The 18,467-nt window shown below is 41.5% G+C and overlaps 3 protein-coding genes across 4 annotated transcripts in view; all 3 read right to left on the bottom strand.

Moving 5' to 3' along the window:
- Positions 1-168: 168 nt before the first annotated feature.
- kbtbd4 (kelch repeat and BTB (POZ) domain containing 4) lies at positions 169-4,029 on the bottom strand. 2 transcript variants are annotated; one of them, XM_072434553.1, is made up of 5 exons: positions 3,961-4,029; positions 2,072-2,535; positions 1,561-1,702; positions 1,380-1,486; positions 169-1,307 (listed from the first exon to the last, which is right to left on the bottom strand). In XM_072434553.1, exons 2-5 carry the CDS (start codon positions 2,531-2,533, stop codon positions 447-449), a joined length of 1,572 nt encoding a protein of 523 aa, XP_072290654.1. In that variant the 5' UTR covers positions 2,534-2,535; positions 3,961-4,029; the 3' UTR covers positions 169-446. The 2 variants fall into 2 exon arrangements, with proteins under 2 accessions (XP_072290654.1, XP_072290655.1); XM_072434554.1 differs by having other exon boundaries at positions 2,072-2,538; positions 3,961-4,012.
- A 658-nt stretch (positions 4,030-4,687) lies between these two features.
- Positions 4,688-13,035, bottom strand: LOC140348802 (DNA damage-binding protein 2-like). Its single transcript, XM_072434898.1, has 10 exons — positions 12,788-13,035; positions 12,609-12,718; positions 11,388-11,579; positions 10,456-10,622; positions 10,271-10,370; positions 9,376-9,553; positions 8,863-9,008; positions 7,852-8,007; positions 7,730-7,775; positions 4,688-5,012 (listed from the first exon to the last, which is right to left on the bottom strand). The coding sequence occupies exons 1-10, from the start codon at positions 12,918-12,920 to the stop codon at positions 4,798-4,800; spliced, it is 1,443 nt and encodes a 480-aa protein (XP_072290999.1). The 5' UTR covers positions 12,921-13,035; the 3' UTR covers positions 4,688-4,797.
- Positions 13,036-13,274: 239 nt separating this feature from the next.
- Positions 13,275-18,467, bottom strand: part of LOC140349361 (DNA damage-binding protein 2-like) — a 13,428-nt gene continuing 8,235 nt past the window's right edge. The window contains exons 7-9 of the mRNA XM_072435664.1: positions 18,166-18,321; positions 18,044-18,089; positions 13,275-17,876 (exon numbers count right to left, since the gene is read on the bottom strand). Of these exons, the coding sequence (XP_072291765.1) occupies positions 17,815-17,876; positions 18,044-18,089; positions 18,166-18,321 (264 nt within the window). The 3' untranslated portion in view covers positions 13,275-17,814. The remainder of the gene's footprint in view (positions 17,877-18,043; positions 18,090-18,165; positions 18,322-18,467) is intronic.

The following is an 18,467-nucleotide window of genomic DNA, read 5'->3' as shown; positions in this document are numbered from 1 at the left end:
TCAGCTCCGAGCCTCCTTCACATCAGTGGGATCAGACTGTGGACGCTTTCTCTCCTTCACCTCAAGGACAGCCCACAACATTCACTGGATTAACTCCAGTTTCTGAAACTTTGTGAGGAAGAACCTTCAAATAAATAGATAAATAAAAGCATCATCATAAAATCTTGAATTTTAAACATTTATGTGGAAGATGATCAGTACCAATAACATTGAAGTTTTACAAACAGTTGCTGAATGTGAGTGATCACGATTTAGGAATCTTTTTATTAACATTAAATAATCAAGATTATGTGTCTCAGTTAACTGGTCGCGTCATTGTTGCAGAATAAATGGTGAATAAACTGAAACACTGAGATGGTCTCGAGGAGGGGCACAGACCAGCTGAGTAAACACTGAACTGAGTCATGTGACCCATCTGTCTGCCACTGCAGAATGTGGAGGGAACTTTAAGCCAAAACAAACTGCCAGTTTGTGAGCAGAATTTTGATTCCTCTGATAACAGTCACTACAGAGGTGGCAGGGTTGAACTTTAACGCGTTGGCATCTCCTTTCTTACACTTGTCCCTGAACACATAAATGCAGCCATTACAGCTCGCCACCTTCCACAGAGACGGCACACAGCTCCAAACCTCTGGAAAGCGCAGCCGGGTAAAGCTCTCCAACAGCGGGTTATAACAAACCACAGAGTCTCCCTCTGCTACGATGAAGATAACGTCCATGTGCACAGCTGCGTGCATGAGGCCGTCAAACGGCAGCACGTATGGTTTCATTTGACACTTCTGAGTCGCCGTGTCAAAGCACTGAATCAGTCGTGAGGGTTTGGTGAAGAAGTCCATGTCATTCTCCTCTCCTCCCAGCAGATAGATGATGCCTCCCAGATTAACCCCCGCAGAGCTGGACACAGCAGTGTCCAGGGGGCTGGTCTCGGTCCACATGTTGTCCTTGACCGTGTAGTAGATGACAGCATTGGACAGTGTGTCTTGCAGGGTTTTTCCTCCCAGAGAGTAGATGACGTCATCGTTGAGCACTGACACCATGGTGTGGTGCAGCCGGTCGCGAGGTAGAGGGGCACAGCGCTCCCAGTCCATGGTGTGCATGTTACACTTCCACATGCGGCGCGGGATGGAGCCCCCCACCACGTACAGGTCAGGCCCGTGTTTACAGGCCGCCGTGATCTGGTGGCACAGGCTGTTCTGTCCACTCACGCTGATGGCATCGTCCTCGTCACAGTGCAGAGACACGGCCAGCGAGTGCGTCCGAGTCTCCTCTTTACCAATAAGGTAGATGTGCACCGTCTCTCCGATCTCCTGATGATGACAAGAGTTTTAGTTTGATAGAATAAATCTAAAACTAAATGAAAGTAAAGTTCTGACGTTTACCTTTAGGCTCTCTCGCAGAACAGACGAAAACTCCTCTCTTTCCACTTTGTTGTGGCTAATCCAGGACTCAATAGCCACAGTGGGATTCTGGGAGCTGGGAACTCCATCTGAACACAAAAAGTGTCCTGGTCTCCTGGATGTCAAAGATGATGGCTTTTTCTTACCTTTGGCGTTTTCTTACCTTTGATAATGTCCAGAAGAAGGCAGAGAGGAAGATTAGCAAATTCTTCCGTCTGGTGCAGCTGAACCAAGTGAATCTTGGCACAGTGCTTTGCTGCAGTGTATAACTCCTGGTCACTGTGTCTGTCAGCCAGCCACATCACCTGGGCATAAAAACACATTTTATTTAGTTTAGGGGGCAGCGCGTGAAATCTAACCATGTATCTGACCAAACTGCAATGGTTGTTTTTTATGCAAATAACAACCATTTATATCAAAGACCCGTTTTATTCAAACAAACATTCTAAAATATAAAGTAAAGTTATTGTGAGATAAACTGCCAAATGAAAAGCACTTTTTTTGGAGTGCAGACTGAATGAAATGACTTAACGTTGCCTTTAAAATTGTCCCGATTATTATTTACGATGTTATTGTGACCTGAAAAATCATGTTTATCGATTAGCCAAACCATCTTGACATCCTCACTTGCCGCCCTACAATCTTCCGAGTGCAGAGCAGGAGAGAGAACAAACCTGTAGACAGTTCTTGACCTCCACGGTGCGTGACAGGAATCGAGAGCACTCCTCAAAGAGAGCCGTGAGCTGGTACATGTCTGCCATCTCGTACGTGTCCTGCAGGTCCTCCACCCGCAGTCTGATGGTGCCGTGGTAGATGTAGTCCACCAGCAGCTGAAACACAGAGGAGCTCACGTCCTTCAGCTCGATGGTGCGATCGTGGGACTCGCGGAGGTTGGACGTGAACATGGAGCGGAAGAAGCTGCTCTGGGCCGACAGGACGAGGCGGTGCAAGTGGAACTCTTTACCGTCCACGTTGATGGTGACGTCCGCAAACAGGCCGTCCTCCAGGCACAGGTCCATGATGTTCTTCACCACGCGGCTGGAGTGCGAGCGGTCAGTGAAGGTGTAGCCCAGAAAGTAGTTCTCCTCTCCCACAGAGCCCCCCACACTGACAGCCCCCTCCTCATAGGACTCCATTGCTGTTCAAACAATTAACATTATTAATTAACTGTGCATGTTGTGTTGTCTTGTCTCTTATAGTCGATAGATAATTATATATATATATATTTCATATACATATATATATATATATATATATATATTTCTTACCATTTGTGGCTTTTTTAATTTAGATATATATATTGTATATGTTTCTATTTACTGTTTTTTTTAAATTTCATTGTCTGTTTTTATTGTCTATTTATAAAATGTGCTATATAAATAAAGTGCATTTGATTGTTTTGTGATTTTATTTCATACTGTAATTATATGCATTTGTATTTTGAGTTTAATTCATTTGAATTATTGTATAGCCCTTTGTATTACACTGTGTAGTAATTGTGCAATAAGCCTACAAATAAATGTAGCTTGCTTGCATTGCTCACTTACTTAATAGAAAAGCTATCCAAATGTTATCACAATATTCATTTCAATATTAATTATTTTTAAGTGCCTAATAGAATAGTAATATGTTATGGTTTTCCTTCTAAAATGCATTGATAAGCCTTTGCTTGGAATCATTATTGTGACAATCAAAACACTTTAAATACAAAAGTGCTAAACAAATGTCTTCATCTGTTTCATCTTCTGTTTCTTTAGCTGCTGTTGCAACAAAACAATGAATTTAAGTACGGCTGTAACAAACGATTACCGGTAATTATATAATCGAATAATTAATTAATCATTATTCTTTTGATTGATCGATTAGTGGTTAAGTACGCAAAAAGCACGTGGATATGAGATTTCTACCAAATGTAATCAAGATTAAACTAAAGATGCCGTTTTAAGACATCCTAATTCATTATAAGACAAAAAATATGCATCATCTCAGCACATTACATGTTTTAAAGTCTGTGAAGAGCACAGAAAACGTTCATTTGATTATTCCCCCCCATCAATCCGTTAGTTGCAATTAATTGATTAACTTGTTTCAGTCCTACATTAAGGCATGTCATTCCATATATTGTGACTGGCCATGGTATTATTGTGGGTTTGACAATGATAATGATACAAGATCACGATTTTATATTATATTATTATTATTTTTGATATTATATTAATGGAAAATGATTGAACAATTCTTGTTAACATGTAATAGCCGAATATTACAGTATATATTTCGTGAATATCTTCGCGCAATACAGAACTTGAAAAATACATAGTCTTTGCAAAACACCATGCATTACTTAGCTATTTTAGAAAAGCAATAATAAAACAAAATAATCTGTACATCTTTCTGCAGCTGCATGGGTTTGTCAGGGCTCCGCGTTAGCTTTAGCTCAGACTGAAAGTGTTTGCAGCAGAAACACGTGAATGTGTCACATCAGAAGGATTATTATGGCTCTAATATTGAACAGATCACAGTCTGCACAGTCAGATGAGGGGTAAACAGCTGAGATTGTTACCTGCTTTTACCACGTTCGCATTCAGAGCAGCTGCACGGGCACCGGAAGAAAACAAACTGTAAACGTGAACATGTCTGACTCCTTATGGTTACACTGCCCCCGTGCGGCGGGGAATCATCACTGCAGCTGTCACAACGTAATAGCTCAATATCAGCAGGAAAGTATTCATAACAGAGAGAGGAGCTTATCTGAGCTTATCTTTCACTCTGCAGCTGATGGACAGGGAAAGTAAAATTGTTAAGATTGTGTAAATGTTGTTTTAAAACTTTATTTCAGGGACAATGCTTTTTATGGTTGGGTTATTTTTTATCTGTAGTCCCATGACAGCTGTTACGGTCAAGATTTTTGTTGTAAATTCTTGCAAAGTTACTACCCACATGCACAGAAAATGTATTTTATATATTTTTGGATCAAACAATAAAGGTAAAAAAATTGTGTAAAATAAATAGTTATGGAACAATGGGGAATAGGGGGGTGGGACCGAAAAGTTTGTATAGTATCCCACTCCTTTCGAAGGTGTCAGAGGGAAAGACCACCTGAATCAGATGTTATTGTCTTCATTGGCTTTAACTTAAGTCCCATGTTAATGCAAGTTGGAAATAAACAAAAATAGACAAAAACAAACAAAGACTATGGGAAATTTGTGCTACATCACAAATCTCAATTATAGTTCATGCTCATGTAGAGCTTTTCAGCTGTCTCTAGAAAAAAACTAGACAGAAAAAAATCCCAAAAGTTATCTTTATTGAAACAGTAGAAAAACATTTGACAACATTTATAAAAGAACAAACAACACCAGTCATGAACAGTTTAGAATCCTGGATTATTTTCTCTACTTTACTTCCGTTTACCCCTTGTTTTGGTCAGAGTTTCCTGCAGAGAGAGCAGTTTTTTCTTGAGCCGTTTGTCCACAGGGGGCGCTCTGTCCCGGGAGCGTGGCTGCGTCCTGCGCTGTCCCCTCAGTAAATCCACAGGAGCAGAACGTTCCACTGTTTGTTTGTGTCGGTTATTGAGCAGAGTCTCATCCCTGTCCCACACCAGCACAGTCGAACCTGGACAAGGACCATAACATTTACTTTATCATTTCTTACTACACAGGAGTCATACACACATTATACACCACACACTTGTTTTTTGCCAACACCAAGGAGGCTTATTCTTCTTCCCCCCTCCCTCCCCTGGGCAGCTCGGACCACAACCTTGTACATCTGAGGCCTGTGTATGAACCCATCGTGCGCAGGCAGCCTGTGGTGTCCCGTGAGGTGAGGATGTGGTCTGCTGAGAGCGAGGAGGCTCTGAGGGACTGCTTCAGCACCACTGTCTGGACTGAGCTTTATGACCCACATGGGGAGGACATCAACACCATCACAGAGTGCATCACGGACTACATCAACTTCTGTTTTGAGAACATTGTTCCCTCCCGGACGGTGCAGTGTTTTCCAAACAACAAGCCATGGATTAACCGTGAACTGAAGGCTCTGCTGAAGGAGAAGAAGAGAGCCTTCAGGTCAGGGAACAAGGAGGAGCTGAGGACTGTGCAGAAGGAGCTGAGGAGGAAGATCAGGCAGGCTGAGGCCGGCTACAAGAGGAGGATGGAGGAGCAGCTGCAGCAAAAGAACATTCAGGGAGTGTGGAGGAGCCTGAAAACCATCTCGGGCTTCAAAATCCCCCCTGCCCAGACAGAGGGGGATCTACAGTGGGTGAATGATTTAAATGCTCACTTCTTGAGGTTTGATCGGTCACCCGCCCCTCCCCCTGCACAGCTGCATGCTCCCTCTTCCACAGCTGGACAATGCCCTGCATCTGTTCCTCTTCGCTTATCTGCCCCGGACCATCAGCTCCCCACTTCGCCTGGACTCACCCATCCCCCCCGCACATGGTCCCCCTGCCAACCACTGACTGTCACAGCAGCACAGGTGAGGAGTGAGCTGAAGAGGATTAAAGTGAGGAAGGCAGCAGGACCTGATGGCATCAGCCCCAGGCTCCTTAAGTCCTGCGCAGATGAACTGTGTGGAGTTATGGAGCATGTCTTCAACATGAGCCTGAAGCTGAGGGTGGTACCACAGGTCTGGAAGACCTCCTTTCTGGTACCTGTGCCTAGGACACCGCGCCCCAAAGACCTCAACAGCTTCAGGCCAGTGGCTCTCACGTCCCACCTGATGAAGACACTGGAGCGGCTAGTCCTGGACCACCTCCGCTCCACCGTGAGCTCAGCCATGGACCCGCTGCAGTTTGCATATCGGTCTGGCATCGGAGTGGAGGACGCCGTCATCTCCGTGCTGCACCGCTCTCTCTCTCACCTGGAAAAGCCTGGCAGCTCTGTGAGGATTCTGTTCTTCGATCTTTCCAGCGCCTTCAACACCATCCAGCCGCTGCTCCTGAGGGACAAGCTGGAGACGGCTGGTGTGGAGTATGACCTGGCAGAGTGGATCCTGGACTACCTCACAGACCGACCCCAGTTTGTGAGAGCCCGGAACTGTGTGTCTGACACTCGGACCTGCAGTGTGGGGGCGCCCCAGGGCACTGTCCTCGCACCCTTTCTCTTCACCCTTTACACTGCAGACTTCAGACATGACACGGACAGCTGTGTCCTGCAGAAGTTCTCTGACGACTCTGCCATCATCGGACTCATCACGGACGACGATGACGAGGAGTACAGAGGACTGGCGCAGGACTTTGTGGACTGGTGTCAGCGGAACCACCTCCTCATCAACGCGGGGAAGACCAAGGAGATGGTGGTGGATTTCCGCAGACGCCACCCCACTGCCCCCTCACCAGTGAACATCCAGGGACGGGACATTGAGAGAGTGGACTCATACAAGTACCTGGGTGTTCATCTGAACCACAAACTGGACTGGACTCATAACACAAGACGCACTGTACAGGAAGAGCCAGAGTCGGCTCTACCTCCTGAGGAGACTCAGGTCTTTTGGAGTGACAGGGCCACTCCTGAAGACCTTCTACGACTCTGTGGTGGCATCAGCCCTCCTGTATGGTGTGGCCTGCTGGAGCAGCAGCATCACAGAGAGGGAGAGGAGGAAGCTGGACAGAGTCATCAAGAAGTCCAGCTCCGTCCTGGGCTGTGCTCTGGACTCGGTGCAGGAGGTGGGGGACAGGAGGGTCCTGGCTAAATTCACATCTATGCTGGACCATGAGTGTCGCCCCCTGCAGGACACTCTGTCCGCTCTGGAGAGCAGCTTCAGTGAGAGACTGATCCACCCTCGATGTGTGAAGGAAAGGTTCCGTAGGTCTTTCCTTCCTGCTGCTGTCAGACTTTATAACAAAAACTGTTAGTACTGAACACTCGCAATACTGACCTAACCATGTGCAATTCTGTCATATGTGCAATTGCTGTTGGAATTCATGTGCAATTCATGTGCAATTACTATGAAATTCATGTGCAATCTATGTGCTGTCGTGACACATATTCATGTGCAATTACTGTCGTGATCACATGCAATGGTATTTATGTATTTATTTATTCATTTGTCTATGGGAGTTTTTATTTATTTATAGGAGATCTTCTACTGAAAGTGATTTTCAGACTTCCTATAAGTGATCTGTTCTGTTCTTCTGTATCTACCTCTGTATCTACCTGCGTTGCACCAATGAAATTTCCCCATGTGGGACAATAAAGGAATATCTTATCTTATCTTATTAAACTTCACTCAAGTTATTACAACAGTTTCCTAATAATTCTTAATAGACGCTACAGTAAACAAAAGAGTCAGTAACAATACTAAGAGTAAAATGATTTGGGAAAACTTACTCATTCCAGATGCAACGACATCTCCCATTGGACTAAACTTATTGACCTGCACGTTCACAGATAATCATGTTAAAGGCGTCACTTAACGATAGTCTCTTTTAGCACGTGTTCAGTCAACTCACAGATTTGATCCCTGGGGCCGAAGGGTCGTACAGCTGATACACCAGTTCTTCAGTGTTGGAGTCGTAGATGTCGGTGGTCTTCAAGTCTCCGGGACACACGCGGACGTCCGGGTAACGCCCAACTACGATTAGGTCATACGTTGGATGCCACGTAGCCTTAGAAATGAACACAAACAAGACTTCAAACTATCTGTATTTTGACTGAATAACACACATTGTCAATATAGGTATTATTACTAGTCGTGGTACAATATTTTAACTTGTAAGATTAAAACCTGTATCATTTTTCTTGTTGTCTGCACCAAAACACAAAAGCTCATGTTCGGAGTTGCTTCTGCGTTTTTAACATGAGACACATGAATGTCTTTAAACTTGACTGTTGTGCCGATTTGTGATTAGTAAATAGTAAATCATTTGTGAGGGATATTTAGATAAAATGTAAATTGTTTGTTCATATAAATAAATCCTTTAAGAAATGTAATATGTAAATAGTACGTTCATACCGAGGAGTTTAGTTGATATAAACAGATTCTTTGATAAATTAAGTAAAATCTAAATTGTTTGTTCACATCAGGTAGTAGTTGATTAAAATAAAGCTATTGTATTTTATAAAAAATGTAATCTACTTCTACTGGTCTGTAACAAAACCAATTTTAAAAAAAAATAACTTTTCTGGTTAAATAAAAATAAAAACATGCTTTGTCAATATGTCCAGTAGAGTTACAACTCGACCTTCAGGGAGGGGCGTGCCAAAGGTGCTGAGGCAGTATATTGGTGAATGTCCAATTTTGCTGACAATATTGAATCAAAAAGTAAATATACATTAATATTTATTTAAAATGATTTCATTAGTAAAATTATTAAATGTAACGGTTGAATAAAAAGATAAAAATTAGCACCCATGTGCCACCTCAGTGAAAAAAGTCTGGAAACGCCCGGTCAACATGGCACCTGTCTTGCCACAGACATTACATGATATACTGTTGAGTAAAAGAACATTAAATACCACACCTTGATTGGAGTGAGGTGTTGGAACTGTCTGTGTGGATGCTGAATCACATGTTGAGGCTTAGACCAATCAGATGAGGCGTAAATCCGGATTTGGTCGTACTGGTCTGTGGTGAGCAGCTTTGAGCAGTCCATGGGGTTGAAATATGCTGATAATAATAATAATAATAATGATAATAATACACAAACACAAAAACTTTTAACATAATAACATACCAAAGGGCACAACAAAGAACCAGAAATGATTTATGCCAAAGCTCAGGACACTCAGGAAAAGGCCTCCATACCAAAATAATAAAAAATCTTCTTTTCTTTTAGTAAATTTTCTTCTCTTTAGAGTGGGGGGGGGGGGGGGGGGGGGGGGGGGGGGGGGAGGACCTAGTTTTTACATGAGCCACATTTCAATTATTTGTACTGACTACACTTGTTTTATTTTCCGTACATATTTATATTTCTTGTTCAGTGTTATCCTCCAAAGTCCAAAACCCTCGATTTGATTCGATTTGGCTGCCGTACCTGCGTTGACGGCCTTCTCATGCGGCAGTTCGTACAGGAAGCTGTTCTTGTCCTTGAGGTTCCTGAGGTCCCAGAGTTTCACAGAGTGGTCCACAGAGGAAGTCGCCAGCAGCCAGTCACAGCGAGGGTTAAACTCAGCATGCGTCACTTTAGCCTTGTGTAATTTGTCACCGTAAATCTAAAACCAAAAAACTCAAGATATTCATAAAGCAATTTCATGTTCACAATAGATCCATACAAATACATAATTATTTGACTTTTAGCCTTATTCTTTGCACCTAAAAACCTGGAGTAGAGTATTTATTTTTTAATTCCTGAATGGTGGAAGGTCAATCTCCATGAGGTTTGTCTCTTTGCCTGGAAAGTTACACAGTATGGCATTAAACGTATTCATCTATGGAGACACGCAATTTACAGAGACGAAGCCGCTCACAGTAAGAATTCAGGTTTTTCCAAGTTTTTTTTTGACCAATTACAACACCTGACCACCTACCAACAATAAGTTTAATGCCATACTGCGGAACATTCCAGGCAAAAGAATAATATTTGGTTTTAACCTGAATGACACGAAAACATCCACAAAGTTCATTGCCTTCTCTTCTCTGTCATAGACCAACTTAAAATTATTTTTTAACAATAGTTTCTAGTGTTATCAAAAGTATCAAAAGTCAGATGCTAATCAGTACCAAAACAAGTATCTAAACAAGTATCTAAACAAGATACTCGTTTGAACAAGTATCAAAACAAATTTATTTTTAATTTTAACCTTTAACATTGCAGTTTTGTGGAGCCAATCGCTGACAAATAATGATGATGTGGATTTTAATTGGAATATTTCTTTCAAAAACAGTTACAGGCTTTGGTACCAATAATAAATGTGTGTTTTTTTCCTCACCTTTTGTCCATCCATACTGAGCAGATACAGATTCCCCACGTTGTCTCCAGTTGCAAGCATCTGACGACTCACCGACAGATCCAGACAGCAATACCAGTGACTGCGAGAGAGTCCCGAGTTACACCGATCGGTCTGAATATTTGGCCTAGTGGACGTAGTGTTGCAGTATTTGTATCCATCATTACCAGACATTGTGTTGTTCGTGGCCGCAGTCCTGAACTCGGGTCAGGACAGTGCTGGGGCGGTGCTCGAAGCTTTTCAGTGTCACAGTCCCTTCTCCGGAGGACACATACACTTTTGACGGGTCAGTGGGGCAAAACTTCATCCCCCAAATGGAATCTCCAGCTCCGTTCTGTAAAACGTCAAACAAATAATTATACAAACTCATGCCTTTATATAAACCTAAATGAAAGGCAACACATTTCAAGCAACTTACAAAAAATAAGGCAAATGATCACTTCTGGCTATTCTCACTTTCAAGTGGGGAATATTGTGAATGTGAATTGAGTATGTAGGAAAAATGTAGTCTGCACTAATAAAATGTTCATATTCATACCTTAGAGTTTGTACTAACCTTTATTTATGTTAACAATTATTACTAGACGTATCGTTAGCAAATGTAATTTTGAGCAAGTCATCCCAGTCTCATAAATTACCATCAAGTTACCAAACTTTGCTTTTTTTATGTCAAAGAATTATTTTGTTTCTTTATATTTACCCACTCAACCACCGGACAGAACCCTCTGCAACTTTCTAAAGTTTGGATGTAAACTTAACTACAAAAAACATTTTAAATGTCACCTTCTAAAATCTGAATTCATCCCAATCCATCCCCCCCCAGACAGAGGACCTGCCATTTGTGACTCAAGAGGACTTGAAACTTGACAAAAGGCACCATTTACTAAAACCATATAACTTTATACAAAAATACCCTTGATCTTGACGGGCACAGACTTGGACTTGCCAGGGTCTCTGTACCGCACAGGAGATTGAGGCCGTCACAATTATTTTAGTCAAGATGAATGTAAAATTGTTCTTCAAATCTGGCAGTGTGTGTTATGATTTGCACCACCACTTGTGATTCACATTCAAGTAAAGGCAAAAGCAGAAGACTGACCCCTTGGATAAAACTCTTTCTGGCGCCGTCTTCATAGTCCCACAGGAAAAGGTCTCCGCCCTTGGATCCCACAGCCAGCGTGGAGGGGTGCGTCGGGTGCCACTCCAAAAAGGTGATTCTGCGGTCGAACGGGCTTTCAGCCCCATGGTAGTGATAGGATGAGAGCGAGCGCACGAAAGGCTCCTGAAGACACTGACAAAGAGACAAGACGTTTTAATTGCAAAGATTGATGACATGACCAATATAGGGGTGTAATTAAGGCTGTAATCAACAAAAGAAAAGTTTGATTGACTAAAATATTGCCCTGTTCATTGATTAGTTGACTAAAAGGAGTCTTGGTGACAAATACCATATATTTGACCCAAAGGGCACTGACAAGACAAGTAAAGCATTTGTAAATTGTATATTCGTATGTAAAAAAGGCAGAAGGAAATCATAATACTCAAATGTCCAGCTCATTCAGTCTATGCCTTTTCCTCCTGTTGTTGTTTATATAAATCTTTAATATTTCCCATCAAATAATTAGTCTAATAGAACGTGTGGTTGACTAAGACACCATCGACCAATTAATTGATTAAAGCCTGCAGCCCTAGATGCAATATTGTGGTCAGACTTACTGTAGAAATCATATTTTCTGATAAACATTAATTGTGTGTTTAATAATTTGAATATTTCAAAAAAATCTCTATTAATGGTATCCAAAGTCACCAAGTGGCCAAAGTTGTTTTTAGGAGCAATTGTTGATCAAAAACTGACCTTGAAAATCACATCAAAAAATGATGAAATCCATTGGTGTTTTTAGTAAAGTTTGCTCTTGTAAATGCTTCACACATGATGACATCTTATTATAGTTTAATCCATCCACACATCATGTATTCTAACATAGTTTTATATTAATCAAACATACATTTCTACTGTAACAATCTGTCTTGCCTGTTCATGTCTGTTTTTAGGGGAAGCAAGCTCATAAAGCCTGGGGGTATTTTGGGCGTTTTTGTAATGTGTTCCATGTGTGTGCAAATAAATACAAATCTAACTGAAGGATCATGGTCTATCTAGTTTCTTCGGTCTTTCAGGGTTCATTCACACTCGACTGTCCTCTTCCTGGTTTGGTCAAATGCACAATATCATTTAGGATATTTACGCAATAGTCATAGTTATCATAAAAAATTTGAGACTTTTTGCCCCTTTGAGGTCTAATGTCCAGCACGTTTCACTCACCTGTCTGAGCTGGGAGTGCAGGTTTTGTCCCAAGGTGTTCTTGTAAAGGTAATGCAGGATGCTATGATGTCCAGCCCTTTTCTGGACAGCACAGGACTTGGGTACAATTCCTGTAAAACCGAACAGCATGTCACTAAATTACCTCCAAACATTTCATTTGCACGATTTGTCAGTCTTACCTGCAGAAGACGTGTCCGCATCTTTCTTCTCTCGTATTTTCTTGGAGATTGTTTGCTTACCTTTGCTTCCTTCTTTTCTAGTTGAACTTTTTGATTCAGACCCCTGAGACTTCGTAGCTTTTGGTACTTTCATTTTCTGTTCCAAAATATTCACAACGACGCCAACCACAAAGTATTTGGCAATTTATTTACCACGCTGTCAACTACAACAAACGCAAACGCTACATAGCTCAACTGTGGCTGCAAGTGTGGTTGTTTTGTAACACACGTGGATGTGACGCAGTTTGGCCGACAGGGGTCGGGGTCTTATGAAACGTCCTGCCTGACACGCCTACTGTTTACAAACTGTGTACAATAAATCTAGAAGGACCCCTGCCTGGCAGCCATGTTCTGACTGTAATATTCTACTCAAGAACTCAAGGCAATAGATGAGAGTATGAAGGTTATTATTTAGTGTTTTTATTACAATATCTTTTTTAATATCGAATTTTCTTTTACATCGTTTTTTTTTACATCGAATTTTAAAAAAGTAATCGATTTTTTTTTTACATCGAATTTATTTTTTTACATAGATTTTTTTTTTTTACATTGTATTTCTTTTAACATCGAATTAAAAAAAAAAATATTTTTTACAATTATTTTTTTACTAGATTCGATGTCCCCCCCAAAAAACTATGGCAAAATTACAGCAGCTCATTGTATTCACAAAACCAATGGTGATGCGTTCAAGGACGCTCGGAATTTCTAGCTTTAGACGAGAATATGTCTGAAAGTCATTGCTAACTGTTTGTTGTTGCGAATGTTGTTACTTGAATACTTATCCGTTTCATTTGAACTTATTTAATGTATCCCACTGTATTCACACATTTATTGTTTATATATTCTATGTACATCTGTCCATATTCATTGCATTATTGTGTTCGTTATTTATCCACTATTCACTGTATTTTACTTCTATATTGTAGAAACCAACAACTCCCTTATCCACCCACACGCAATTAATAAAGTGATTAAGTAAAAGCTGACATCCTTCTCTTGTTCTGGCCGGACAACCTGGGAAGATTGAGGATTATCAATTAATAAGCCTTTTGCCGGTAAACGCTGTGAAAACTAAAGACAGAACACGACAGTACAACAAGACACTCCACATAATCATTGTTAACACACAGTGAGATGAAACAGCTACCTCATGGCCCTCTGTTACTTCGGAGGTCTTTCTTTACACGATAGAGCATGTGCATTTCTCGCTGTTTACAACATACAGTAATTAGCACGAGACAAATTCACAATCACATCAATTTATCATACAAAACAAAAAGGTATCTTGTGCAGCTGGTTAACTAGCACTTGAGCTGCCTTCAGCGTGGCTCTTGCTCAGAATTTCCTGAATATGTGCATTAAATTCCCACCTGCGCCAGATACTCTTGCGATATTACTTGAACCAACATATATCTTATCCAAATAAACATTTGAAAAGCATGAATAATAATAACAAAATAATAATCTTAAAGATATCATTTCTTTAAACAAAACTTATGAACTTATGCATTAACTATTTTATGACATTTACACTCCCACCAAAATCACCACTCAATCACTCAAAGAAGTATTTGAGTCTTGACTATGTGTTTGCACTTTATCGGTCTCGATTAAAGTCACAAGTTTGTGAATAGGTCTGTCTATATTTATTAGTCTCGTCTGTGGTTTTCCTGTAGTGTCATTGGTCTTCAGCTTCACCTTTCGGACCTTTCCGTCTGTGCTTTGAAATGTCACTATCACACAAGCAAGTTTCCATTTACATCTCGGCGCATTGTCGTCCTGAAGAATCACAATGTCATTTACTTGTAGGTTACCTGATGCTTTTTGCCATTTTTGTCTCTGTTGGAGATTTAACAGGTATTCTCGTTTCCATCTCTGCCAGAACTCATTTGCAAGAAACTGTACTCTTCTCGATCTCTTGTTTAAATACAAATCTTCTTTGGAGAACTGTCCAGGAGGAGGGAGAATAACTGATGACTTCATTGTTAATATGTGACTTGGCGTAAGTGGTTCTGGACCAGTGGGGTTGTTGAGGTGTTCAAACACTTAGTGGCCTGCTATTGATGACTGCCATTGTCTCGTAAAGAAACGTTCTTAAGCTTGTAGTGTCGAGCCTGTTTGAGGATTTGTCCAGTATTGCTGTTAGTACACTTCGCACTGTACGAATCTGGCATTCCCAGACACCTAGCAGATGGATGTTCATCAGACTCGCAACCAATGGTTCTTTGACGTTCTTGATCCATTCCTTTAACTCTGAAAACTCTCCCCTTGCGCCCATGAAGTTTGTCCCTTGGTCGCATCTTAGTTTAAGTCTGTTGTTCTTGTGTAGAGCACTTTCCTTTTGTGATCTTATCTTCTACATTTCTTCAGCAAAGGCTTCTCTTTGCACTTGTTTGATAATGAAGGTTTCTGACTTGCATCTGAAAAAATGTGTAGTTCATATTGTTTGGATTGGATTTTTAGAGCTGCTAGTTTTGACAGGTCTCAAAGCCACGATTCCCATTGTAGTAGGATGTTCTCAGGGAGATCATTGTCCCAGTTGACTTTGTCTTTGCACAACATCTGGAGTATTTGCTTTCCAATCAGTATGAAAGGCGCAACGAACCCAAGGGGGTCATAAACTGAAGCAACTGTCGAAAGCACCCCTCTCCTTGTTAGTGGGTTTTCTTTGACTTTAAATCTGAATTTGAACTCATCCGCTCCTATACACCACTGTACTCCCAGTGCACGTTCAATGTGGGCTTCTCCTAGAGACATGTCTTGATCCTTAGGAGCTTTTTTTGCTTGGGGTATTACTGCAAGCACTTCTTTATAATTTGACCCAAACTTGTGCAGACGGAGATTGCCTGTTTTGCAGAGGGCTCTTGACTCTTTGACTAGCTGTATGGCTTCAGCTGTTGACGTTACACTAGCGAGTCCATCGTCCACATAAAAACCTCCTTGGATGAACAGGATGGTCTCTTTGCTGAACTTCTCTCTGCCTTGTGCTGCGAGATGTTTGAGTCCGAAGTTGCAGCAGCCGGGTGATGATATACTGATGGTTTGGAGTTCAAATTGCCTTTGTCCCACCAAAGAAATCTCAGGTAGTCTTGATGTTCCTTAATGATATGGAATTGATGGAACATTCTCTCCACATCACACATTATGGCTATGGAACCCTTTCTGAATCGACATAAAACTCCAACCAGTGCATTGGTGAGATCTGGTCCAGTCAGAAGGTGATCGTTGAGAGGTTTCTTGGAAACGGAAGCCTGGAATCTTTTCAGGCTTGTGGGGGTGGTACACCCCGTGGTGTGGAATGTACCAAGTTGCTTTGTTATCAAGCTCTTGTTCCGGGACCTTTTCTGCATCTCCACGAGAAATGTTATCCTCCATGAACTTAATGTAATCCTTATAGTATTTTTCATCCTTTCTGAGACGACGTTCCAATGAAGATTTGTTATTTGGGAGATTTGGGTTGTCAATTTTGAATGGAAGAGGGAGCTCATAGTGACCATCTTCCTTCTGCTTAATGCCTTTGTTCACCTTAGACACGAACAGTATGTCATCTTCCTTCTGCTTAATGCCTTTGTTCACCTTAAGACACGAACAGTATGTCTTCTTGGGAGACTGGATTATCATCTGTTGCATGCTCGGCAAAATCTGCTTCCAGAGCCTTTATTACATCCAGTGGAGTGACTTCTTTTACTCAAGTTCTGCAAGCAAAGTGCACCTTTTACTTGATTTCAACCGACTGTTGAACAGTTGGGGTTACTTCGCGCACAATGACCCTGTGACAGGTGCCTATAGCATCACATTTATTGTGTACTTGATATGAACAACCAACAATACTCCAGCCAAGATCTGTTAGTTGTGCATAGGGTTGGTTTTCTGTGCCAGCCAGGACTTCACTTGGTAGAAGGGCTTGTTGGCAGTTGTAGCCCATAAGGAGAACAACCTCACATTCCAGCGGAGGTGGCAACCTATTTGCTAGTCCATTGAGATGAGGCCACTTCAAGGCTGCTTCAGCGGTTGGGATGTGCGACTTGGATGAACTCTCCTGTGAAGACAGGTGGCAATGCAATTCTCTGCTTGCTATGATATCCTCTTACTTAAAGGTTTAACAGCTTTTCACATGGTATAACTGTCAACTTGGCGGACATTGTTGATAGCCGTAAGCTTGCTTTGCTTTTAGCTGTGATAAGGTCTTGGGCTACTTCATTCAGAATGAAAGAAGTGTCGCTCTGTGAATCGAGGAGCGCATAAACAAGTACTTCTTGATCTGGGTTATTTGTAGACGAAATCCAGACAGGTAATATTGATGAAGTCAAAGTGCTTGGGGTTTATTGAGCGACTCTATTCGTTGTTGCTGTTGTAGACATGTCTTCGTCTTTAGCATCGACCTTTTCTTGAGTGTCAGTCTTATCTGGAAACTCATTCTCGGTTTTCACAGGAGCTGTTCTTTTACGTTCTGTGAACTTGTCATCATGCAGGCACGTTAGATGTCTTTGACACTTTTGACACATCCAAAACAAAGCCTTTCTCTTTGTACAAACTTGACATGGTTTTGAACAGTTTTTTCAGCAAACTTGTAGCATTTGTTGAGAAAGTGACCAGTTCTTTTGCAAAATATGCATGTTGAGGCATTGTGACTTGAGCTAGTCGTGTTTGCCGTTAAGAGTTTTAGCTTGAATTATTTGTTTTTTTGGGTATTTGGGTTTATCCTTTTCAAAACCTTTGAGTGCTTGTATTGATGTTATGGGGGTCGCATGCCAAGTCTGCTTCACTTGACATGAATCAATTTGTCTCATCTCCTTAGCTTTGCGGTTCCATCTTGATACGAGCCAACTTGGTAATTTCAGCATGATCCTTTGATTTTCCATACAATCATTGAGAACTTGCAGAGTCTTGATCTGTGGCATTGCAGCTTCACAACTTTTAAGGAAGTCTGCGAATTCTATAGAGTCCGTTCAGAGGTCGCAAGGTTGGGTCTCCTTCCAACACCTCATTTACAGTTTGTGTCGGTTATTGACCAGAGTCTCATCCTTGTCCCACACCAGCACAGTCGAACCTGAACAAGGACCATAACATTTAGTCTATCATTTCTTACTACAAAGGATTCATACACACATCAAACGTTCCTCAAGTTATTACTTCAGTTTCCAAATCATTCTTAATAGACATCAAACAAAAGAGTTACAGATTAACATTGGAGTGAAATGATTTGGGAAAACTTACTCATTCCAGATGCAACGACATCTCCCATTGGACTAAACTTATTGACCTGCACGTTCACAGATAATCATGTTAAAGGCGTCACTTAACGATAGTCTCTTTTAGCACGTGTTCAGTCAACTCACAGATTTGATCCCTGGGGCCGAAGGGTCGTACAGCTGATACACCAGTTCTTCAGTGTTGGAGTCGTAGATGTCGGTGGTCTTCAAGTCTCCGGGACACACGCGGACGTCCGGGTAACGCCCAACTACGATTAGGTCATACGTTGGATGCCACGTAGCCTTAGAAATGAACACAAACAAGACTTCAAACTATCTGTATTTTGACTGAATAACACACATTGTCAATATAGGTATTATTACTAGTCGTGGTACAATATTTTAACTTGTAAGATTAAAACCTGTATCATTTTTCTTGTTGTCTGCAC

The sequence above is a fragment of the Eucyclogobius newberryi genome, unplaced genomic scaffold (assembly GCF_026437365.1).
Source record: "Eucyclogobius newberryi isolate DKJ021-1_F unplaced genomic scaffold, fEucNew1.0.hap1 SCAF_7, whole genome shotgun sequence".
Classification (NCBI taxonomy): domain Eukaryota; kingdom Metazoa; phylum Chordata; class Actinopteri; order Gobiiformes; family Gobiidae; genus Eucyclogobius; species Eucyclogobius newberryi.
The sequence above is the reverse complement of the archived record's forward strand: the minus strand, read 5'-3'. Positions and strand labels throughout refer to the sequence as shown.

Coding starts and splice junctions, on each gene's coding strand:
- kbtbd4 (XM_072434553.1), bottom strand. CDS start 2,533: ATGGAGTCCTATGAGGAGGGGGCTGTCAGTGTGGGGGGCTCTGTGGGA. Junction 1,487..1,560: donor TCTTCTGGACATTATCAAAG/GTAAGAAAACGC, acceptor TTTTGTGTTCAG/ATGGAGTTCCCAGCTCCCAG. Junction 1,308..1,379: donor TTCTGCGAGAGAGCCTAAAG/GTAAACGTCAGA, acceptor TGTCATCATCAG/GAGATCGGAGAGACGGTGCA.
- LOC140348802 (XM_072434898.1), bottom strand. CDS start 12,920: ATGAAAGTACCAAAAGCTACGAAGTCTCAGGGGTCTGAATCAAAAAGT. Junction 8,008..8,862: donor AACACCTCACTCCAATCAAG/GTGTGGTATTTA, acceptor TTCATTTCTAAG/GCTACGTGGCATCCAACGTA. Junction 7,776..7,851: donor CGGCCCCAGGGATCAAATCT/GTGAGTTGACTG, acceptor GTGAACGTGCAG/GTCAATAAGTTTAGTCCAAT.